General features: G+C 45.6%; 1 protein-coding gene across 2 annotated transcripts in view; it reads left to right on the plus strand.

Annotated features, from left to right (window-relative positions):
• Nucleotides 1-25,661, plus strand: part of ARMH3 (armadillo like helical domain containing 3) — a 1,518,639-nt gene that overhangs the window by 104,316 nt on the left and 1,388,662 nt on the right. For both annotated transcript variants that reach the window (XM_069611618.1, XM_069611619.1), the window contains exon 3: nucleotides 24,672-24,728. In XM_069611618.1, the coding sequence (XP_069467719.1) occupies nucleotides 24,672-24,728 (57 nt within the window). The remainder of the gene's footprint in view (nucleotides 1-24,671; nucleotides 24,729-25,661) is intronic.

Below are 25,661 nucleotides of genomic sequence, written 5' to 3' on the forward strand. Positions count from 1 at the left end.
CACAGTGCAGCTGGACTTGGAAGTGGAGATCACTGAAGTAGAGATCGTTGAGGCTCTTTCTCAGCTGCAGACTGTTAAAACACCTGGGCCCATTGGTTTCCCTGTAGAGGTGTGGAAGCAGGAGGGGGGGGGGCTGGTCACAGGGCCTCTACACTGCTTTTCACAGAGTGTAGGCGGGACGGATATCTCCCCCCCTGGACCTCCAACAGGCCTGTATAGTGGTCCTTCCCAAACCTGGGAAACTGCTCTAACAGTGTGCCAATCTCACTGATTAATGGGGAGGCAAAGATCATTGCTCGCAACCTGGCCAACCAGATTCTTGGGGTAATTGGTTCCCTGATCCATCCAGACCAATGTGGTTTTATGCCCTCCAGATCCACACGTATGATCCTCCGCAGGGTGCTGTTTGGTACTGTGTAGGGATATTGGGATATTGGCCCGACTAAGACTCATTCAGTACATGATACGGCACCGGGTATATTATTCTAGAGCAGCGCTGGCCCAAAGAGGCATAACAAATGATGATGGCTGTCCGAAGTGTGGGAATGCAGGAAGCACTTTTTTCCACATTTTATGGGGCTGTACACAGATCCAAGCATATTGGGGGAGGGATTTGCGTAAGCTCTCCACGCTGCTGGGAGTCCAGGTTCCCTTGGTCCTGAAATTGGTATTGCTTGGTTTATTGGGAGAAGCTGGGTTCAGTAAACGCGAGAAAGTGTTTTTATCTACAACAATGGGGCTGATGAAGTCTATTGCAGTAATGTGGGGTGCGGAAGTACGCCCACGGTTGAGCAGTTGGATGGCTGAAGCGGGCAGATGCATATCCCTGGGGAGACGGGTCGATCATACTAGGAGCTGCCCCCAAATGTTTCAGAAACTATGAGGCAGATAGGTTGGGGAGGGTTGATGGGTATTATTATGGGGCGATGGAATGTATCCTTTTCTCTGCTGCTATGTCATCAATTTTCTAAATACTCCACTGATTATGTCTAAGGCTGTGTCGGAAGCGACTGCTAATGCAACTGCAGAAGTGATATTAAGCAGTGCGGCTTGACACGCTCCTTTTTCCTTTCCTCTAACATTCCAGTTACAGTAACGATGGCTGCAGCGAAAAAGTTGTGAGCGACTTGCTCCAGTGTGCAATGTCCGGTGTCCTGAGCTGATCGCCAGAGTCGGGTGGAGATGAGGTGCTGCAGTGGTGCTGTGGGGCACATTAGGCTCACCAGCCTTATCAGGTTTACTAGGAACCTTCATAGACTGTGCAAGATCCTGCCGAGCCGCTGCTCGGGCGACCCGCGGTAAACTCACTGACACGACACGGGTTGCGGGGGTGAGCACTCAGAACCCCACTGGGAGGAGTTAATGTTAGCCTTCCTGGTCTTGGGTCCTTGCCTAGGCCTTTTTGTTAAACTAAGGGGCGTTGTGTGGCACTTGGTGGCCCCTGCACCCCACACTACCCTTGCAGCGTAGCGCTTGGTGGCAGACCCCTTTAGTGCCTTTGTCACTGGCTCTGAGACTGAGTTTACATGCCTCTCATTTGTAAAGTACGTGCCAGTTTGCCTTGATAGCGTGAGGAGTACTTCTATTTACACTTGCGTATTGTGCAAAGCTTTAATTGCTCTGGGGAGTGGTGACTGCTTAGCTCTGCCAGTTGGCTGTGGATCCTTGTGCAGGCTAAAAGTTAATACTGTGATCACTGGGACGTGTAAGCATCATATTGAAGAGTAACAATCAAATGTGAATATTTGGGCCAGTGAACCAGAAACCTCAGAGTCAGATCAGTGGCGACTGTGGGGCTCGCCCTTTGAGCCATTGCCATTGCTCTGTGTGCACTGTCCTCCTGAACCCCTGGTTGCTTCACAGTTGTTTCTGAGGCTGACTACGATTGCGAAAATGCCAAAGCGGCGTGCCTCTGGGGCTATTGCAGTGCCAGCTGCTAAGCGTGTAGCGAATTGCTAGTCGGGAAGCCGTGGAGGATCAAGTGACGCCTTTAGCAACCACTTGTGAAGAAGATGAAGGCTCAATCGTGTTGGTTAGTCCCGTGCATTTGGAGAAAGAAGATGGTGCCTCGAGTCTGGCGGTAGCAAACATCACTGAACCAGAAGCCAAGAATTGGCTACATCGTTCAGCAAGGACATGCCCTCAAGAAACCTTTAGATTTGGTGACTCCATTAGGCCAAACAAGAACACTACAAAAATTACCAATTACTTTGAGGCCCGAGACTCCTCACTTCCTAAGTCAACTAGTGTGAATAGTTTTTGTACTGAATTGGCTGCGGAACTTGGAGCTTCTTTACCTTGCTTGGGCTCTAAAACTATAGTCGGTGGCTAATGCTTTTGAGCAATGCAATTTTTGAGTCTGGGTCATTCTTTAGCATTGCCATTATCTGAAACCTCCTGCACCTTTATGTACCTGACTTCTTCCAGCCCTTTGGCAGTCGGACTTGAAACGGACACCGCAGTAGATAAGGCAGCGGGTGGCGATCTGATCATAGCCTCAGCTGCTTCTAACACTGTTGAAACACGTGTTGAGGTCCACACTTTTGGCCGGGCCAGAGTCCTTTTCACAGGGTCAAATAGTGTCCTTAGACTATATGCCATTGTCTCCAAATAGAGAGCATAACAACTCTCTGCTAAAGGTGACATACTTGTGAAAAGGCTTGAGAGCCAGGACATAACCCTCAACAACCTTACTGGATCACTGAACCAGCCTATTAATACTAGTAAAGTGCAAGCGACCAGTATGGGGAAAAATACAGATAACATTTGTCCTATTATGGAACCTCAATCAAGACCACGTTAGCAGTAACAGATCTTTAAATACTGATCGTGACACGATCAGCCGCTTGGTAAAAGCATAAGGATAGGAAAAATATTAAGCCGGCAATAATGTATGTTGACCATAAGCTCAGGATGAAAAGAAAGAAGTCCAATACTGCATCTAAGAACACTCCCCTGTCACTTACTTTTATGCAGTCACAAATGATTACTCAAAAGGGCACTGCCTCCACTTTTGACCATAATCAAGTAGGTAGCAAGAGGAGAGTGGGGCTACTGTGGAGACACCTCCTTCACCACGCTGTGCGGTTGAAACATAATTTCAGGTGGAAGAAGGGATTGAGTTAGAAGAGAAGGAAACAAATGTCCATTCCAAACACAAGAGTGCTCCAATCCCGGAAGGAAACGCCTGCACATAGCAGACAATTATTGGACTGCCGGGCTAAGGGCTGTTTTAAGAGATGGAAGGCAGTGACAGGAAAAAAACCAAAGAGTCACAGATGTTGCTACTGAGCAGTACATGTTCAATCTTGAGGGTTTTTCTGCCACACCGGCTAGTATTCCCGTCGAGGCGAAGGAGCATCTGGTCAGTAGTATATTGGCTCAGACTGATCCTTGCACGACTGGCCGAGTTACTAAACATGCACGCTCTGTCATTAAATGCACAAACAAAGTTAGAGTCAGAAGCTTATTTTGTGATGGGGAATGGTTCTATCTGAACAGGTCTAGGTTGCTGGAGCTCTTCCACACTACTTTACCTTTTGCGCTTCATCAGAATCGACGATATAAAAACTGTGGACATCTGCGAAAAATTTTAAGAATGCCACCTCTGTCGTGTACTTCCATGTGGAAAATACTATTGACTATGTAATTGAATATTGTTCATCATTTCTAAAGTCTGGCTAGGAGTATGGTTATGGAGGTGAATGAAGACGGGGAAAGAAGCTCATCAGCTAATAGTCATGTATACTTCCAACATGTTGTTGGATGACCTACTCCACCACATGGGGAGGAGATGGTGGCTCTACAACCAAAGAATGGTGAACCGGTCATAAACACTAAAATTCTCCCAAATCAAAACAAGGAGTAGACGTACCGATGACTTTGGCAGGTCCACTCATAAGCTGCAGTGAGCATGTTAACCTTGGTGGGATCAAGTGCAGGGTTATGGGGAAGGAGCCAGTGGGAATGGCTTGCCAATATGGTAGAATAGGCAGCAGTGCGCCTAGTCCCCTTTCCTGAGGGTTTGTTGGAACACTCAGAGCAATCCACATCTATTTGAGCATTATGGTCTACTGGAGCATATCAATAATTTCAGTATCTTGGCCTCACAAGAGACTTGGCATTTGGAACCTCTTGTAATAGACTGATGGAATACCATTTCTAAACTGGCAACTCGAGGCGGTCTGATACTGGGACGTAATAAAACCCTGTGTGTGGAAGAAGTGGTCTGTGCATCTTTGAATGTTCCAATAGGCAGAGTCACTCACCTAAGTGAGTCCTATAGGGTGGGGAGTGAAGGAAATCATCAATATCAATGTCTTTGACCCCCACACCGTTATTTGGGAGCGCACACTGCTGTACTTAAGAAGGTGAAAGACTTAATTAACTCTTGGATGGGGCAGGCTTGCATCGTGATATGTGGGGATCTTAATTCTAGGGTCCCGAACGATGTTGATGGGAGGGAGTGGGAACTGGAGTCCACAACCTTGTCATCAACGGAGGGAAGGCTCAATAAGGCTTGTCAAAGGGGAATTCGCTGGGCTAGCCTGCTGTATTTTGCAGGTTTCAGCATGGTTGATGGTGCCCGCCCCTCAGAGACCCCTCTGCAGTTTACAAGAAGTTGGCATAATAGCTCAGGCATTATAGATTAGATCTTTACAGTAAATGCCCCCTCTCTGATTACTGATATGTGTGTGTTCCAACGCCTGGCGAGCTACCGTCATCCCATTATAGCCATGGAGCATGTTCTGTCTGGGACTCTTAGTTTCAACTCTGCCTTAAATTGGATTTCATGGAGTGTAAGTAAGATTGGGGTTGCCTCTTTGGTGGCACAGTTCTCCCTCTGTGAATATTCCTTGGGCTACGTGAAGATAGAGACTAACTGGACCACTGAGGTAGCCTGTCAAGCTGTAGCTAAATTTGAATTTCCCTTCAATCTCTAGTATTTCCGGCTCCAGCTGTGAACGTCCAGGTTCTCTTGGAAATAATTCTGTATGGCTCTAGCACGTGCGTCCCTAAGGGCCATATCGTTTAAAATCGGCTCATATAAATGCCACTGTGGCCTAGAAGCTGGGGCAGGGTCACAAACCCTGACAGTTTAAAGGCTGGAGCAGGATCGGATAATACTCTAGGGCCAGTGGACACCCCATCAACAAATGACATAAACTGGGGGACGCTAGGAGCATGTCTATACAAGAGGAGGAGCAATGAGCAAGGGAAAAGAAAGTAAAGCCCCGTTCCCCTGTATTTAGTACCCTCCAGGTGTCAACCATCCCGAAGGACTTAAGGAAATGGAGTTATACCCACCACAATCTTAAAATCTCTCGATGTGGGGTCGTGTGTTTTGTCTAATGTTGGATCCGGGACCCCGTTAAAGTTACCCCCAATGAGCACCTGGCCCTCGAGAAAGGGGCGGATGGTAGCTTCCAGGTGTTTGAAGAATTGTTCTTGACCTTCGATGGGGGCATAGATCGAAACCAGAGAGTACAACCTCCCAAACAGCATACCTTTGACACTGCAATTCCGCCCGGGTCAAGTATAACGTCCAGTTCCAGTTGAATTAAATGTCTTTTGCCAGCAGAATAGCCGTCCCACCAGTCTTCGAGCCGCTGGAAGCCAAAAATTGTCTTGGAAAGTCTGTTCCAAAGGCGAGAGAAGTACGGGGGGAGTAGATGAGTTTCCTGCAGGAAGATCACTGTGCCATTCAGGTCTTTTAATCGCAGGATTGACTTGCATTTGCTGAAGAGTTTAATCCCTTCACATTGAATGGCACGAATTCCAGTTTCTGATGAGGTAGAGGGGTCTAACTCGAATCTGCATCTCCCGCACAGGGGGAGGAACCAGATGAGTTTCCTTTGCCATTGAAGTCCTGAGAGATCGTGATTCCATGTGACAACCATAATTTTAATTGAACAAGCAAACCTAAAAACAGTTAAAAAATTAACTGAAAAACACAGAGTATTTTCTTCCCTACGGTCTCCGAGTGACATCTCACTTAGGGGCGGGCATGGGCCGCATGGAGCCCATAATGAAAACGATATCTTGCAGCGCTTCCATTTTATACGTATTTTAGATTTCCACCTTCTGCAGGATACTGCTCCATGGATGTCTCCAGCAAATCAAGAGTGCAGAGTAGATTTCCCTGGTCTTCCGCCTCTGGGGACCTTTGCCCATATGCTATGTCTCGATTTGAAGGCCTCATTCATGCCAGGTTTGTGTGGAGTCCGGTAGAGAGTCGCTGTTGCCATTTTTATGTGATTGGGAGTTCCCAGTAATTTCCTCAGCTTCTTCTAGCATGCCGAAAGTACGGACTCTCCCTTTGAAAGATGAACTGCAGGGTTGAGGGGCACAACCAGCAATACTTGATTTTTTGATCTTTCAGGAATAACGTCAGGGGTCGGAGTGATCTTCATTTCTGGATTGTTATAGTTGCCAAGTCTAAAAAAATTTGTAACGCGGTTCCCCAATAGGTCAGCTCGCCTTGTGTGCGCCCTGCCGACATAATCTCCTGTTTGGTAGTAAAGAAATGAACCTGAGTGATTACATTAGGTGAGGTGTTGACAAGCCCCTTCGAGTGCGTAACCTCTGTGTATGGCCCAGGAGTAGCAACGCCTTATCAAGCTCAGGCAAACGTGCAAGGCTTGCTTGCTCCGAGATTGAAGAGGGTACTCCCCTGATTCATAGATTATTCCTACGGGCCCTATTTTCCATATCTTCCCGTTTGTCTTCCATTGTTTCTCTTTTCTTTGCCAGAGATTGAATCCTATGTTTCAGGTCAGCCATCCTTAATGCTTGATAGAATACTTGATCCTGCGTTTCCCCCCCAGCCTTTGTTCCGCTTCTAAAACCCTTTGGTCCAGACGGCCCAACTTAGTTGAAATTTCCAACATGCAGTTGCGGAATTCGGTTTCAATATCCAGGACGAAAGCCTGAATATCATCCTTGGTGGCCAACTGACCCACAGGGCGGTCTGGAGACTGAGGTAAAGGTTTCACTGCTTCTGCTTTTTTTCCCCTCATCTGAAGGTAGCAACCTTGTGGTTATATCTGAATTCTTTTGAGTTCTTGTTTGCCTTGACATGTTGGCCCGCTAATCAGGGTCTCCGCCTAACGTTAGGGCAGCATTAGTCTGATCAGGTGAAAAACATGACTATTTCACGTACCACTAGGATGATATGATTAGCTCACAAGATAGATATAGCAGATCAGGTCGGTGATATGCTGACTACTTAACGCCCACAGTGAGCCTCAATTGAACATAGCCAGGCTATTTACTTAAGAGGCTTCATGTTGTCTGGTTGCTCAGCGCGGCGCTCCCCGACCCCAGGGGATCACCATCTCCTGCACCGAGTACTAATCACTTGCCGGTAAGGTCTGGAGTGCCAATGCCCCCCACGTTCAGTAGCGAGCTGGAGATGAGATCGACTGATGTCTCATACAGTGCCGCCGTCCCTCACCGCCGCCCCCCGTGCATGCTGTGATTTTCGTGAGGAGCGTTCACTTGCGTCTGCCACCTCCGACTAAACCTCTACTTTCAATTCCCACAGCGGCTTCCAATCCTTAACGAGGTTGTTGGGCGAACGTTGCTCCGGCTCCAAAGCTTTTTTTATCTGGAATGAGCAGCGTGTGATCAGGCGGGTGGGTGGCTGACAACGTACTTCAATCATATGACTGTGCCATCTTGGGATCACACTGCAGCCCCATCAGCATTCTAGTAATCAAACTGCAGTATGGCTCCTAGGTTGAGTTTAGTGTTGCCGTGTCATCCACATATTCCTCATAGCTTGTCACCCACGGTCCTGCATTCACGGGCTGTGATACGAGAATAGAAGCTTTAGATTATACGTAGAGTCTGGCCTTCATGCGGAGGCCATCAGCAAAGCGTCCCCATAGCCCTTATAGTGGCTTTCTTAAGGTCTTTGGGTACTTGGACGTATGAGGGGGAGTAGTTCTTTAGGGTAATTCGGGGGGTGCCAAGTTATTTTCTTTTTGGTGGTGATCGCTGGTAAAGGGTTGCTTTAGTGAGAGGAAGCATTCATTTTGGTGACCGTTTTGATCAATACTCCAGTGCCATTTTGTCCAAAGGCCAGGAAAGAGCCAGCAGAAGGAGGCTGCATAAGCATGTTGGAGCTAGTCTGGGTATGCATATTAAACCCGATGTTCCTTGATAATATATATATTTTTTTAAAGTAGCATGGTCATCAGCTTGTTCATGGGTGGGAGTGGGAAATGGTGGTACTGCATTCAGTAGTGGTTCTTAGGTCAAAGCACATTTTGTCTTCAGACGATTTGTTGTGGGCTAGAAATATGCGCTGCTGGACAAAGGTGTTCTTTTTTTCCTGATTATGGCGACTTGGTAGTCCAATCCACTTTGCCTCTGGTTTTTCCACCATTTTGTGTTTCAGCTACCAGTTTTTTCTTTTTCACTAAGACCCGTTTGCTGTCCTATCACCTGTCACACTTTATAATTCCCTAAAAAGTCTTGCGGGTGCTGTTGCACAGGGAGCTGACGTAGACGCAAGACTCTTCTGAGGCCGCCGCTATCCTTAAGTTAAAATTCTGCTCCAACAGCATATGCTGCTCAAGCTGCTAATTTTCGTGTACCAGAGTGTGTCGGCTACATTCTGCTTCAATCCTGGGAGAAATTGATGCCCGGAGACCCCCCGGAATGGCGTTCATGGTAATAAGTGCCCGTGTCGGGTGCCATTGTGGGTGTGAGGTAGGTGAGGTTGGCGGTCCGCCGCTGCTGGCATCGATCGATTGAGTGGACCCAATAGTGCCGTGGCTGGCTCTGACAAGCCAGTTGCCCAGCGATATAGGCACAGTTGTTTGGGGTCGACAGTGTGCCTGCAGGTCCGTTTTACCGACAACTGGCCTCGGTTTTACCAGCAACCGGCCTAGAGGAGTGAAGTATGCAAGTTGGGCTCGCAGCAGTGACAGCAGCATTGATGGAGGCGTGGGGTGCCAAGAGAGGTTTCTGCTGCCTGGGACACGCTGGATGCTGCTAGATGCAGGGGCCTTCATTTAACACCAGAGTCAGAGAGGATGCCCAGGAGACTCTCCCATTGTGGGGCGCCATAATGCGGTAAGCAGGCTCCTGGCCCACGGTGGGAAACACTGGAGCTTAGGGGACATAAAGCTTCTGGCACAGTTGGAGGCCTGGTGGGGGGTGCACATGCTCTAGTGACCCCTTGGTGAAGATCTGATACCCTGTTACAATAAGGGCAGTGCAAGCCGGAAGCCAAAGAAGCACACACTGCGACGGTGTGGGAACCAGAGGGGCCACTGCTTTTTGCTGTGTGGATACCCCACTTTCCGACAGCGTGCTGTAACGTTGACTCACCCTGTGTGAGGGAGCCATTGCGTTTTGTCCCTCTGCCGACGCCTGGGAGCACACTTCATCACAGCTCCCTCCTGGCCATTTGGATCTGGTTGAGCTGTACACTGGCTTGGCATCAACCTAGCAGAGCAGAAGGCGAGTGTGGCATGCCGCGGCTTTCTAGAGGCACATACAAACCCCATAGCTGGAACGCTGCGATGTAACCTGTGACACAGGTACCAGGTGGTCGCTGCACGTTGGTTCGCCCATAAGGTCTGTTTTGAACAGCGCTATGGTCCTGGACAGAGCGAAGAAAGCAGGGTTACAGAATATGATAGATCAGTACACCATAAGCGGACCCCCCACCCTCTATGGCTTACACCACTGGGATATCGGACACAGGGGGCGAGGCGGGGGACCCTCAACTCTCCCTCACTGACTTTGCGGCGGTCTCGCAGAAGCTCATTCAGCTTCAAAGTAGAGCAGAACTCAGTGAGGGAAGGTTGCGGCGCAACAACCTCTGCATTCTTGGGGTCCCTGAAACAGAGCCAGGGCCTAGCCGTGGAGCTCTTTTTGGAACGGTGGCTAGCGGACCTGTTTGCACCAACGAAGCTTTGAACGTTCTTCTCTATAGAACAGGCGCACAGGGTTCCGACAAGCTGACCATTCCCGGGAACACCCCCAAACCCCACACAATAATTGCAAGACTTTTGAACTACAGGGATCGGGATGCTCTGCTGCAAATGCAAGGGCCACTGGCCCAATCACCTACAATGGTTGTAGGATTGTGTTTTTCTCAGACTACACTAGGTAAATCCAGAAGCTCATCAATCGTTTAATTCAGTGAAGAAAAAGCTGATCTTGCTGGGCTCAATGTGCCTTCTTCTTCAGTTCCTCAACAGGTATGCACCAGGCTTTGCACTCCTTGCTGAAACACACCTGGCGGAAATGGACTGCACGTTATTTCAAAGATCTAACTACAGGTCAGCCTTTCACGCTGGTTTCTCGAGAGGGTCGCAGGGCACATTGATCATGATTCATAAGAGGATTCCCTTCCGGCTTACAGAAGTGCGGCCTAAACAGTGTGGGTGTTTTGTCTTGCTCAAGGGAGAACTTTGGGACATAGTGGATGTTTATGCACTACCCTTCGCACGCTTGAGCTGTTAAATGACCTCCAGTCGTTGATGCTACAGGTCCAGTGTGACACTTGGGTGTTTGGGGCTGGGTGACTTCAATGAAGTCATGAACCTGAGACTGGATAGGACCTATATCGGCATGAGAAATTCCAATCTCCCCATACAGCTACATTCCTTTGCTGCAGCTACCGGGTTGGTGGACGCATGGAGGTTGATGCATACATTCATCGGACCGGGGGTACTCCTTTTTTCCGAGGTACATGCCTCAATGTCACAGATCGATCATTTTTGTATCCACTCTGTTTGAACCATAGGCTTCTCTCGGAGAGATTTTTGGGGCCAGAGGGATCTCGGACCACTCACCATTGCTGGTCGAGCTCAAAAGCAGACGGGCGAAACCCACAGCGATGTGGCGACTTAACACATATTATCTTGGTTTCCCTGAATTCACGCAGGGTTTATCCGATACCACGGTAAAAAAATGTAAGATTAATGAGAGACGGTTGACAGCCCGGTTACCCTGTGGGAGGGCTATAAGGCGGTCCTGAGAGTGGAGGCAATTTTGCTTTTTGGCAGCACATTGTAGGCGGCATGCACAGGCGGTGGAGGAGGCAGAGTTGGCGTATCTCCAGGCAGAAGAGGGTGTTTCTCACTTCTGGTTCCTGGGCCTCTCACAACCCTAATCCCAGCACAGGAGGTACTTTGCAATGTTGCCCTGGACACTGCTAAATCTGCACATTGGGCCATGCAGAGTCCAGTTAATTAGTTGGGGGCAAGGTGGGTAAAATGCTTGCATGGTTGGAGAGGTGGGAAGGGGGAAGGAGTATGTATGGGCTGTATTGGACACTCTGGGGGAGGCTCTCACAGAGGATGCTGACATTGCTGGGGCATTCGCTGCATTCTATGAGAACTGTAAAACCCCCTGCAGATGCTATCATGGACTGAGGGAGTGGGAGTTCTTGAATCAGTGACCCTTCGCGCCTCACAGTGCAGCTGGACTTGGAAGTGGAGATCACTGAAGAAGAGATAGTTGAGGCTCTTTCTCAGCTGCAGACTGTTAAAACACCTGGGTCCATTGGTTTCCCTGTAGAGGTGTGGAAGCGGGAGGGGGGGGGGGGGGCTGGTCACAGGGGCTCTACACTGCTTTTCACAGAGTGTAGGCGGGACGGATATCTCCCCCCTGGACCTCCAACAGGCCTGTATAGTGGTCCTTCCCAAACCTGGGAAACTGCTCTAACAGTGTGCCAATCTCACTGATTAATGGGGAGGCAAAGATCATTGCTCGCAACCTGGCCAACCAGATTCTTGGGGTAATTGGTTCCCTGATCCATCCAGACCAATGTGGTTTTATGCCCTCCAGATCCACACTTATGATCCTCCGCAGGGTGCTGTTTGGTACTGTGTAGGGATATTGGGATATTGGCCCGACTAAGACTCATTCAGTACATGATACGGCACCGGGTATATTATTCTAGAGCGGCGCTGGCCCAAAGAGGCATAACAAATGATGATGGCTGTCCGAAGTGTGGGAATGCAGGAAGCACTTTTTCCACAAATTATGGGGCTGTACACAGACCCAAGCATATTGGGGGAGGGGTTTGCGTAAGCTCTCCACGCTGCTGGGAGTCCAGGTTCCCTTGGACCTGAAATTGGTATTGCTTGGTTTATTGGGAGAAGCTGGGTTCAGTAAATGCGAGAAAGTGTTTTTATCTACAACAATGAGGCTGATGAAGTCTATTGCAGTAATGTGGGGTGCGGAAGTACGCCCACGGTTGAGCAGTTGGATGGCTGAAGCGGGCAAATGCATATCCCTGGAGAGACGGGTCGATCATACTAGGAGCTGCCCCCAAATGTTTCAGAAACTATGAGGCAGATAGGTTGGGGAGGGTTGATGGGTATTATTATGGGGCGATGGAATGTATCCTTTTCTCTGCTGCTATGTCATCAATTTTCTAAATACTCCACTGATTATGTCTAAGGCTGTGTCGGAAGCGACTGCTAATGCAACTGCAGAAGTGATATTAAGCAGTGCGGCTTGACACGCTCTTTTTGTCCTTTCCTCTAACATTCCAGTTACAGCAACAATGGCTGCAGCGAAAAAGTTGTGAGCGACTTGCTCCAGTGTGCAATGTCCGGTGTCCTGAGCTGATCGCCAGAGTCGGGTGGAGATGAGGTGCTGCAGTGGTGCTGTGGGGCACATTAGGCTCACCAGCCTTATCAGGTTTACTAGGAACCTTCATAGACTGTGCAAGATCCTGCTGAGCCGCTGCTCGGGCGACCCGCGGTAAACTCACTGACCCGACACGGGTTGCGGGGGTGAGCACTCAGAACCCCATTGGGAGGAGTTAATGTTAGCCTTCCTGGTCTTGGGTCCTTGCCTAGGCCTTTTTGTTAAACTAAGGGGCGTTGTGTGGCACTTGGTGGTCCCTGCACCCCACACTACCCTTGCAGCGTAGCGCTTGGTGGCAGACCCCTTTAGTGCCTTTGTCACTGGCTCTGAGACTGAGTTTACATGCCTCTCATTTGTAAAGTACGTGCCAGTTTGCCTTGATAGCGTGAGGAGTACTTCTATTTACACTTGCGTATTGTGCAAAGCTTTAATTGCTCTGGGGAGTGGTGACTGCTTAGCTCTGCCAGTTGGCTGTGGATCCTTGTGCAGGCTAAAAGTTAATACTGTGATCACTGGGACGTGTAAGCATCATATTGAAGAGTAACAATCAAATGTGAATATTTGGGCCAGTGAACCAGAAACCTCAGAGTCAGATCAGTGGCGACTGTGGGGCTCGCCCTTTGAGCCATTGCCATTGCTCTGTGTGCACTGTCCTCCTGAACCCCTGGTTGCTTCACAGTTGTTTCTGAGGCTGACTATGATTGCGAAAATGCCAAAGCGGCGTGCCTCTGGGGCTATTGCAGTGCCAGCTGCTAAGCGTGTAACGAATTGCTAGTCAGAAAGCCGTGGAGGATCAAGTGACGCCTTTAGCAACCACTTGTGAAGAAGATGAAGGCTCAATCGTGTTGGTTAGTCCCGTGCGTTTGGAGAAAGAAGATGGTGCCTCGAGTCTGGCGGTAGCAAACATCACTGAACCAGAAGCCAAGAATTGGCTACATCGTTCAGCAAGGACATGCCCTCAAGAAACCTTTAGATTTGGTGACTCCATTAAGCCAAACAAGAACACTACAAAAATTACCAATTACTTTGAGGCCCGAGACTCCTCACTTCCTAAGTCAACTAATGTGAATAGTTTTTGTACTGAATTGGCAGCGGAACTTGGAGATTCTTTACCTTGCTAGGGCTCTAAAACTATAGTCGGTGGCTAATGCTTTTGAGCAATGCAATTTTTGAGTCTGGGTCATTCTTTAGCATTGCCATTATCTGAAACCTCCTGCACCTTTATGTACCTGACTTCTTCCAGCCCTGTGGCAGTCGGACTTGAAACGGACACCGCAGTAGATAAGGCAGCGGGTGGCGATCTGATCATAGCCTCAGCTGCTTCTAACACTGTTGAAACACGTGTTGACGTCCACCAGAGTCCTTTTCACAGGGTCAAATAGTGTCCTTAGACTATATGCCATTGTCTCCAAATAGAGAGCATAACAACTCTCTGCTAAAGGTGACATACTTGTGAAAAGGCTTGAGAGCCAGGACATAACCCTGAATAACCTTACTGGATCACTGAACCAGCCTATTAATACTAGTAAAGTGCAAGCGACCAGTATGGGGAAAAATACAGATAACATTTGTCCTATTATGGAACCTCAATCAAGACCCCGTTAGCAGTAACAGATCTTTAAATACTGATCGTGACACGATCAGCCGCTTGGTAAAAGCATAAGGACAGGAAAAATATTAAGCCGGCAATAATGTATGTTGACCATAAGCTCAGGATGAAAAGAAAGAAGTCCAATACTGCATCTAAGAACACTCCCCTGTCACTTACTTTTATGCAGTCACAAATGATTACTCAAAAGGGCACTGCCTCCACTTTTGACCATAATCAAGTAGGTAGCAAGAGGAGAGTGGGGCTACTGTGGAGACACCTCCTTCACCACGCTGTGCGGTTGAAACATAATTTCAGGTGGAAGAAGGGATTGAGTTAGAAGAGAAGGAAACAAATGTCCATTCCAAACACAAGAGTGCTCCAATCCCGGAAGGAAACTCCTGCACATAGCAGACAATTATTGGACTGCCGGGCTAAGGGCTGTTTTAAGAGATGGAAGGCAGTGACAGGAAAAAAACCAAAGAGTCACAGATTTTGCTACTGAGCAGTACATGTTCAATCTTGAGGGTTTTTCTGCCACACCGGCTAGTATTCCCGTCGAGGCGAAGGAGCATCTGGTCAGTAGTATATTGGCTCAGACTGATCCTTGCACGACTGGCCGAGTTACTAAACATGCACGCTCTGTCATTAAATGCACAAACAAAGTTAGAGTCAGAAGCTTATTTTGTGATGGGGAATGGTTCTATCTGAACAGGTCTAGGTTGCTGGAGCTCTTCCACACTACTTTACCTTTTGCGCTTCATCAGAATCGACAATATAAAAACTGTGGACATCTGCGAAAAATTTTAAGAATGCCACCTCTGTCGTGTACTTCCATGTGGAAAATACTATTGACTATGTAATTGAATATTGTTCATCATTTCTAAAGTCTGGCTAGGAGTATGGTTATGGAGGTGAATGAAGACGGGGAAAGAAGCTCATCAGCTAATAGTCATGTATACTTCCAACATGTTGTTGGATGACCTACTCCACCACATGGGGAGGAGATGGTGTCTCTACAACCAAAGAATGGTGAACCGGTCATAAGCACTAAAATTCTCCCAAATCAAAACAAGGAGTAGACGTACCGATGACTTTGGCAGGTCCACTCACAAGCTGCAGTGAGCATGTTAACCTTGGTGGGATCAAGTGCAGGGTTATGGGGAAGGAGCCAGTGGGAATGGCTTGCCAATATGGTAGAATAGCCAGCAGTGCTCCTAGTCCCCTTTCCTGATGGTTTGTTGGAACACTCAGAGCAATCCACATCTATTTGAGCATTATGGTCTACTGGAGCATATCAATAATTTCAGTATCTTGGCCTCACAAGAGACTTGGCATTTGGAACCTCTTGTAATAGACTGATGGAATACCATTTCTAAACTGGCAACTCGAGGCGGTCTGATACTGGGACGTAATAAAACCCTGTGTGTGGAAGAAGTGGTCTGTGCATCTTTGAATGTTCCAATAGGCAGAGTCACTCACCTAAGTGAGTCCTATAGGGTAGGGAGTGAAGGAAATCATCAATATCAATGTCTTTGACCCCCACACCGTTATTTGGGAGCGCACACTGCTGTACTTAAGAAGGTGAAAGACTTAATTAACTCTTGGATGGGGCAGGCTTGCATCGTGATATGTGGGGATCTTAATTCTAGGGTCCCGAACGATGTTGATGGGAGGGAGTGGGAACTGGAGTCCACAACCTTGTCATCAACGGAGGGAAGGCTCAATAAGGCTTGACAAAGGGGAATTCGCTGGGCTAGCCTGCTGTATTTTGCAGTTTTCAGCATGGTTGATGGTGCCCGCCCCTCAGCGACCCCTCAACAGTTTACAAGAAGTTGGCATAATAGCTCAGGCATTATAGATTAGATCTTTACAGTAAATGCCCCCTCTCTGATTACTGATATGTGTGTGTTCCAACGCCTGGCGAGCTACCGTCATCCCATTATAGCCATGGAGCATGTTCTGTCTGGGACTCTTAGTGTCAACTCTGCCTTAAATTGGATTTCATGGAGTGCAAGTAAGATTGGGGTTGCCTCTTTGGTGGCACAGTTCTCCCTCTGTGAATATTCCTTGGGCTACGTGAAGATAGAGACTAACTGGACCACTGAGGTAGCCTGTCAAGCTGTAGCTAAATTTGAGAAATGCATGGAGGGTATCCAAGTAAGTATTCTGCCCAAGAACGTCAGCTGCTCCAGAGTTGCTTCAGGGTCCCAGAAGTTACATCGCCATTTCCACGATCAGCAAATCGAGGACAAAAAAAGGGCAGTTCGCAGAGAACTCCATAGCCTGACTAAATCCAAGTTAAACCCAGCCGAGCATGCCATGAATGTCAAAGACATTTAGACCAAATACCACAAGTGGTTAAAGTGGCATAAGTACCAAGTAGAATGTTGTCAGTGGCGTGATCTGGTACCTATGGCCCTAACTAACAACACCACAGGGTTTTGGAAAATAGTTAATGGTAAGAACTCCTTAGCCAGAGATGTAAATGGGTTCCCGTAGCAGGCCTGGATCCCGCATATAGAGTCATCGTTGGGCAGGAGTGCACTCAAGGACACCATGGCTGACACACCTGCTTCGGCCTGGACCTATGCAAAAGCCAAAATTGACATAAAATTGAACAAGCCAACAAATCTTCAAGGGCTCCTGGCCCCGAAAGCCTTTGCAATCTGCGAATGAAGACTGACACTGAGGTCTGGGCTGAAGCTCTTCACTGGTCATTACGTTGGATCAGCACTATGCAGGCCATTCCGTCCTCATTGCGTGAGAATATTATTGTTCCTGTTTTCAAGAGAAGCTGTTGTGCTGATCCACAAAATTATCGGTTACTGGCGATGCTGGCTGCACCAGCCAAGATGTTTGCCAGAGTATTACTAGAGGAGTTGAGAACCTGGGAAAAGAACATCATACCCATGAACCAAACCGGGTTTAGGAAAGGTCACAACACCACTATCAATGGCCTTGCCTTAATTGCCACCGTGCAGCAGACCTGGCAGATACGTGAAACATCGGTGTACGTGGCATTTATTGATATCAGCGCAGCCTTTAACACTGTAGATAGGGGAAAGTTGTGGAGGAAGCTGCACAGCTGGAACATCCAGTTAGGCTTGCTCAACATGATTATCCATCTTCACCAGCAGACCAGAGTAAAGCTTTGCCTTGACCAACATGGTGGGATGTCCAGCTGGATACCAAAACAGAAGGGGTTAAAGCAGGATTGTATCCTCTCACACATGTTATTTATTTGTCTGACCTTGGAAGGGCGTTAGCCTATTCGAATACCATTCCCCCAAAATTGGGTGACACCCCTCTACAGTGGTTTGCGTACGCGGATGACCTTGCTCTACTCCATCTAACCCCAGGAGAGCTCCAGCAAACCTTCTGTGCTGTGAATACATACTCTGCCCTAAACACTCTTAAAATAAAAATCATCTCTAAGACTAAACTTATGGTCTTTAGTCCACAGAAAAAGCAGGTAAAAAAGCTAAGGTGGAACCTGGATGGGGAGGATATCGAGGTAGTCTCCGATTACAAATACTTGGGGATCACCCTAGATCCTAAATTGAGGGGCATGTTATATCTTGACCAATTAAAAAGCAGGACTTCCCAGATTTCAGGTGCCAGAAATTCCTTTTCCCACAAGGGAGTGGGATACTTGGCGGGAACCTTGGTCAAGCTTTATCAGGCAAAGATTCTACAAGCTATATTATATGAGGCCGAGATGTGGGCCTTTGGGAACATGCCAGAAATTATAAAATGGGAGCTTGTCATCCTCCGGAGACTACTGAGACTTCCTCCCCATTCAATCGCGGAAATGTTCTACCTTGAATTCAATACACAACCGATCATGGCAAAACCTCACCTGAGCTTTTTTGATTACCTTCTAGAAGATTGTTAACGCCCCAGAAGACTCACTGAATAGGCTGCTGCAGGGAATACTATTGCGTAGGTCACCTCTCGTGCCATCTAGCATTCTTGTACAGATCAAGTTCACTGCTGATAGATAGCTGGCACTTGTTCCGCAGAATGCCCTTTCGATGCCTCTTTTACACTATAAAAAAAAACTATGAAGGTGCTCCCATCCTCACTGGGCAAGTAGCAACAGTTTGTTGATTTAGCCACCAAAACTAAAGAGACTTATTACATTGAATATATTCAAGACCTGGCACTAACCCCCAAGTATATCCATCATTTCCTGTGTAGCTCGCTGGTTTGGGACTATCTAAAACTTAAATTTAACTCAGTGAGGTGTCTGGAAATTACTGGGGCATGGTCAAACATTCCAAGGAACGAAAAACACTATCTCTTTTTGTGGGGAAGCACTCTTGAAAGTCCGTTAAGCATCTACTGACTGCGTATACCTCCTTACCGAACCTACAGTCCCTAGCACTGAGATCCTTCCAGTATGGAGGGGAGTGTCCTGGCCAAAACCCTTTGGAACCTCTTCATAAGTCGCAACCAGGAAGCTTGTATCATCTATCTTACTAAACTTTGGAAATGGATTGCTACCATCATTAAAGTCATTGAACGACCGTGATGGATTTAATGGCCTTCAAGAAGGGCACGACTACTCTATTGTCTAATTTAGTAGGCAAATGTGTTTTGCTCGTTTTAACTTTGTTTGACCTTCTTTGCTGCAGCTGAAGTTGTATTTTATTAATGTCCGTTTTATAATGGTAAATTATTAAAAGTTGACCATGTTAATTATATAATACTACTAGCCCAAGTACCCAGCTTTGCCCGGGATGTCCGGGTTTCTCCAGCAGTTTCATTGCTTTGTTTTTTAGCAGCACACATTTTCTGATTAGTAAGTCTTGCTTCAGGGTCTTGAGCACTTTCATTGTTCTGTCTGAAAGCATGTTGAATTCTATGAGCTTCATGGTCTTGAGATCTTCCTTCTTTAGAATGTTGATCATGTTTCAGTTTTCTTTGTTTTGATTCAGGTGGGATTAAATACACCTTTTTTTCGTGGCATTTCTATACAACTTTATTTGTGGGATTAAAGCATTATTGAAAGGAGAGCATACAGAAGAACATGGAACGTGATTTAAATCCACTGATTAAACTATCTCATCTTCAAATTGTAGCAGATTTCCATCTGATGTCATGAGGGTGAAGTACCTATCTTTTACAAAAGTTTGAGATAGAAATTAATCGGGTATTGATCATGTTTCAGCCACATGCGCAATGATGAGCACTTCCTACAAATGACCTGTAGATGACGGTGTAACACCACAAAACATAATGCAGAAAAATAAAGCCGAAAAACCAAAAAGATTAATTATCTCAGGAACGGGATGTCCCATCGAGCCCGAAATTTTGGCAATGAAATAAAGAATATCCAATGCAATATTCATGACACCAGACCTCACCGTTCATGAGGAGTTACGTCCCCAAGAGCGCACATACAAACCCCCAAACAAACACAACTTTGTTATATATATATATATATATATATATATATATGGGTGTACTTGAATGTCCACACCAAAAGAATAAAGGACGTTTTTTTCAAATGACTGACTGTGTGGCGTACCTTTCTTGAAAAGCGAGATGGAGGAGCGCCGCTGTGAACTGCTGTTCTACAGTTCGTTTCTTGCTTTGGAGTTATATATATATACATTTTAAAAATGATGTCTAATCAAGCAATGGCAACTTCTTTTTTTGTTATGTGATAATTTTAAAACAATAAAAGGTTGTTATCAAAAGCAGGGTCTTAGTTCTTTTCTCAACTACAGAAGTGTTTGAGCAGTTCTGAGCACAACCATGATGGTATTCCATATCTGTGTCGGCTTTATTTCAAGGCTTCAAATTGTCTGTCTCCTTTAGGGGCATGTGCAGCATGAGGTGTTAAGATGTGCAGAAAGGGAGACAGGCATTTGGGTGGTGGTTGCCTTACATGTGATGCAGGTGATTCTGAAGATAATCTTAGCAGGGATAGATAGACGATTATAGGTCACACAAAATGGGTATGATGAGGTGGTTGAATTTCTTGGAACCTTTTATGAAGCCTGATGCAGTATGATGGACCACCTTGAGAGGAGTTAAGTGTACAGCAGGAAGCTCAGTGAGGAGGGTGTTTCCCACATCTGTGTGTGCAATCACAAGGGCATGTAAAGTGCTTAATCTTGCAGAGCTGTATGAGCTGATACCAAGCAGTTCGAACCCTTTTGTTGATGTGCTACTGCAAGGAAGTGTTACGGTCTATGATGAACCGGAGAGATTTGGTGTAGGGGACGAGTTGAGGCATGAAGCCATCCAAGTGCATGCCATTTAGCCATACTTCGATGATGGTTGGCTAATGATAAGACATTCCACTTTGGTTATTATGAGCTTTAGATATGTGCTTGTCATCCATATCTGAATGGTGTGGGGCCATTTCCAGAGACATTTGACATTGCTGCAGCCGTACGTACACTCTTGGCTATATCTGGGTAGTGTCTGCATATTGGTGTAGAGAGATGTTTGGATCATGTAAGAGTTTACGTAGAAGTTCAATGTACAGCATGAAAATAATTGGGGAGAATGAGCTCTGAGGAACTCTCCAGGTAGCAGTTGGATAGGAAGGTGCTCATGTAAGTGTAATATTTACACTTGATTGTGGTTTGCTGGGCATAAGAGACAAACTTGGTGAATCTGGAGAGTAAGAGGTAGTGGTCAGTCCAGAGGAGAGAAGTGATTCTAAGAGTGAACCAAGTGAGCTTAGCAAAATAATAAGAGAATCCAGGGTAGAGGACCCAAGCCAATGCAATGCCTATGATATAGAAAGTCTTCCTCTTGGCAGTACTTGGCAGGAGAGTGAAACAAGTTGGCCTTACTGGGAAGGGAGACAGAGGAGGGTCTGGGACCCAAACAAAGAGAAGGCGAATACGACCAGGGGAAGGGAGTGATTCCCCCCTGGTGAAGATTGGAGAAACCTTCTGTTAAACACCAGGAAAAGGGAGGCATTCTCCTGGTGAGAGAACATTTGCTCCTCAGTTGTAGTGTAAGTAATAGATTTACAGTTTGGACACAGGACGGTGGATTTTCAGTTGACGGATATTCAGACAGTTCCTTTAGTTTTAGTTGAGGCAGGGAAACCACTCTTACAGATAGGTCTCATCCTTCTACACCTCTACATCTAGTAAATTAATTTCATATGCTCATGAATCTGAGCAATTTCGAATATTTAACTTAGTACCAGGAGCTGCTATTTTTCAACCAGTTATTATAATTCTTTTTTTCTACATTTCTCTACAATGGGCAATTATCACATAAGCAAGCATCTACGGTTGTACCTGAACAGTGACTGTAACTTGAAGAGTACTTGAGCGTTATTTGAACAAAGTTTACTCTGTATTGTTTACCTTGGATTCTAGTAACATATTATGAGGATTTTTCACAGAGTTAAAGTGAGTTTATCTAACATGGATGGAACATTGATTACCAGAAACAGATGATGGCTTTGTTTAGCTTTTGACAGCACACTAGTTTTGTTAATCTAGTGAATGCATTGTGAAATATAAATGTTTCTAATTTGTTTACAGATCATTGAGTTGCTAGTGGTGAAGAGAATCATTCCCGAAACATGCTAAGCTCCATTATTTAAATGTCCCTCAGAATTACAGAGATGTACTACATGGATGTAATCATCACATTGGCTTATGAAATATAAAGTTTTGCTTATTAATTAAAAATTGTAAACATATTTAAATGTTGTGTGAAGTCCTGTCTGTTTTTACAGTTTATGGGTGTGCCGGGTCAAAGCCTTTCCTAATTATGCTCGCTTTTCCTATGATTTTCTACACATCCCAGTGCAATGGATGTTTTTCCCATGAACCCCAAGTTGCTTATAAGCATTGATGTTAAATTGGCTTAAACAAACTAACACCATAGTTAAATGTATAATGGAAAGGATTACACTAGAACAGTGTTTGCAGGCAATACTAGTCTCCATCAAAAAGTGGATGAGACAATACCATCAACCAATCTTGGAAGAGGCAAATTCTCATGCAGAAAGTTGACAAATATTCACAACTTAGTTAAAAGCACCAGTTTTTCAACATTGACAGGAAAAATGGCACCTGGGTAAACTATTAGGCGAGACTCCCTATACAGACCCTTCTATAAAATTATCTGATGTGGACAGTGGGTACATTTAAGGCCAGGTTCTCATCATTTGTGCATCCTGGTACTTGCGCCCAAAGAAGTTGCACCCAAATTCATAAAGAACATCTGAATGTGTGCACCTATGGGGCGCACATTCAGCTGCCCTGTTCCACTCACTTTACATAATTTTGCAAATAAGGGGGCATGTCTGGGAATTTCAAAGCAACCCATCGAAATCGCAAATGAGTTTCATGTTAAAATGTGCAGAACAAAGAACCATTCATGTGCCTTTTTGATCAGACGAGAGGGGGTGAGGGGTGATGGAGCACAATCCATGGAAAGTGTAATTTCTGACCTTTTTATGTATTTTTGTGTAAGTGTGGCGGCCGCGGTTTATGCCGCATCTGTCCCAGTTGTATTTCTATCCCACAAACAGGATTAAATGCTTTGTAATTTTTCCACATTTCACAATGACCGGCCCATACAAAGGTCAGTCGTGAATGCGCGCCAAGCCTCCAGCTGGGAGTCTGTCATAAGTTAGAGTTGGAAGCGCACTTCTGACAGCAATGTATGCAAGAAGGCTGGTCAGCACATAATTTGAGTTGTCTCCAAGCCTCAAGAAATGCACATGTATCCTTTGTAAAAAATGTGACTTGTGCTTTTTTCATACTAACGCATATTTAAAAATTCATCCTTTGCAAAATCTTTTGTGTTATTTTTGGGTGAATTTGATTCTTAGCCTGGAATGTCCCACAGCAAACTGAACCCATGGAAATGGTATAATATGATTGATCAGATTATCCTGTTTATGAGGTAACCTGGATGCACTAGAGGGGACATTGCCTTCTCAGAGACTCTTTATTGTGGTGCAGAACTCTGGGAGGTGGCCAGAATGGTTGAATTTGCCCCTTCACATTGACTGAATGAGGATTCGGAGAACTAGATTGGTCTCCCAATACTAATGGCACAGGCCTCAAACTAAACTCTTTTCCCTACCCAGCATACTCCTAATGGCGTTTGAGCATGAATTGTCCTTGATGCATTACCAAGAAGTGGAAAAATTAAGTACTGTTCTCTCATAGAAAATCCACAAAACATTTATCAGAAAAACCATTAAATAAATACCTATAGTTCTCCCTTGCATTGTATTTGGCCTTTCCAGTGTGGCATTCAGTTTGACTTACGGCCACTATTCACAAAAAAGCTTTCCCTAAATCAAGGTACCTTAAACAAGGTAATGATATCCTTTCTGGGAAGTAATTTTCTAGGAGGCTTCAACAAACTGGACCTGCTCCCTTGGTCATGGCGGTTTCATCAGCATTTTGGTGAAATAGTCGTTTTGGCGCATTTGTCGCAAATATCTTTGGAGGTGGAGTTAGGGTTAAATAAATGTAAATTGATTTTTAGGCCAGTGGGGAGGAGGTAGGACTGGGAGTGGGTTGGAGAGGGACATGGGGACCATCTACCCATAAAAAAGTAGCAAAGTATGTGGCAAAAGGATCCAGAAGAGGTGATCTCCATGACCCCAACAAACAAATTACAAGAATCGTTTACATTAGCAACATTAGTATACCACATTGCTAGGTAGAGGTAAGAGGCAGGAGCAATCTTTTATTCAATGTGACCTGGAAGCTCTTGCACTATCAACCTGTGTTACTACATTATCAGCATTCTTGAATAGTCTCTGAGAAACGAAAATAAAACAAAACCTCTCAAATCGATGTTTATTTTTTGTGTTGTTTTGCCTCCCACATGTACCTCTCAACTTCGTCTCAATATTAGAGGTGCAGTCTCCAATTCATTACACAATGTAAATACAATACAAAAACCCATGCTCGTTTCCTCTGTGGCAGAGCAGCCATGTATTGTAGCGAAGTACAGGAAGCAATTTTAGATTGTTGTTTTCCACTGTGGTGACAGTAACAGCGACTTTAGTTGGCCACCGTTTTAATTTCTCAACAAACATTAATGGCTTTGAAATACATTGTTGTCTTCTGTTCATGTAAAGTAGGGCAATGCACGCAACATAATTGGTCTTGACACGGCTTCCATGTACATCTAGTAAAGTTTCAAGTATGTTTTTATTTGGGAAGTTAGTAAGATAAAATTGCGTTTCAAGTACGCTTCCTAATTTCCAGTTTTACCTTTACCTGTACGTCCCCCCCCGTTCACTAATGTAGCTAGCGCCTAGATATCTCAGGATTCAGCACACGGCTACAAATGCAAAAATAAATAAATAAGTAATCTGTTTTTCCGTTGCATGCTTTTATTCTAGGTTTGTCAGTTCATTTGAGCAAATTTACATTTTGTGTTTGTTGTAGTATAGGATGCAGTGCAGACATAATTGTTTGTTGCCTTCATTTTGTTGTAGAAGGAAGACCCAACAAAAGTCAACCCTCGATTTTGGGAGGAACTTTTTCTAATGAAGGTAATTATTTTTTCACTATTGACAATAAATCTATAATGTGAATTTATTTATAGCACACCATGCCTCCAAGAATTTCTTCGGACACATTTGATACACACCTTTCTGGCATCAGAAAGAACATATGTGCGTACCCTGTTTGAATCTGCATCTGCATCTGCTATTCCCAGTGAACTTTAGTCTATTTCACTCCTTTAAGACTATTTAAGAAACGCAAACCTACACTGTTTAACCAGTGCTATCAAACTTACTTATGTTGATTTTATCTGTAGGATAAGCTGTGCTGCGTGAATAAGGCACAGGGTTTAAAAACAAAGTTTGAGATTCACCGTCAGGGTTTTAAGGTCCATGAATACAATCTTTATAACCCTTGTGTTCCCCTATTTTGTTACCTCTTGACTAACCTGCCAATTGATGACTGTAGCTCTGGGGTTTGTTCTAAACCAGCTTTGGGTAGAGCCATACGTTTCTGCCATGACCATTGTCTTTGTTTGGGTGGAGAAGGTGCCATAGTTGATTGATCATAGCTGTTCATTCCAATCAGTACATCAGAAGACACTTGGAACTTTGTGAACAGCATACATTACAGAATGATTTCTTTGGCAGCCGTTGTACAGGTGCCGACACTACAGTAACTTAAATCTGCAAAAAGTACATCAGATGATCTACCCCTAATAATGTCCATACAGGGATACAAATTTCAAGTTACTAGCTAGCCTTCAAAAGTCACTCGCCACCTCCGTTCTACACATACAGCACACAATGTCTTACTCTCCACGTGTCAATCTTCACTAGCCCAGGGCTAGTGGCGAGTGCAAACTTTGCTCCCTGGTCAATCCCATTTTCAACACCTGTTTCTATTCTAGCAGGTGTCTGCAAGTGAAAGGTCTCCATCTACAGCATTGTGGCCACTCTTCAGATGTTGATATCCATATG

The sequence above is a fragment of the Ambystoma mexicanum genome, chromosome 8 (assembly GCF_040938575.1).
Source record: "Ambystoma mexicanum isolate Mex_15411 chromosome 8, UKY_AmexF1_1, whole genome shotgun sequence".
Taxonomy (NCBI): domain Eukaryota; kingdom Metazoa; phylum Chordata; class Amphibia; order Caudata; family Ambystomatidae; genus Ambystoma; species Ambystoma mexicanum.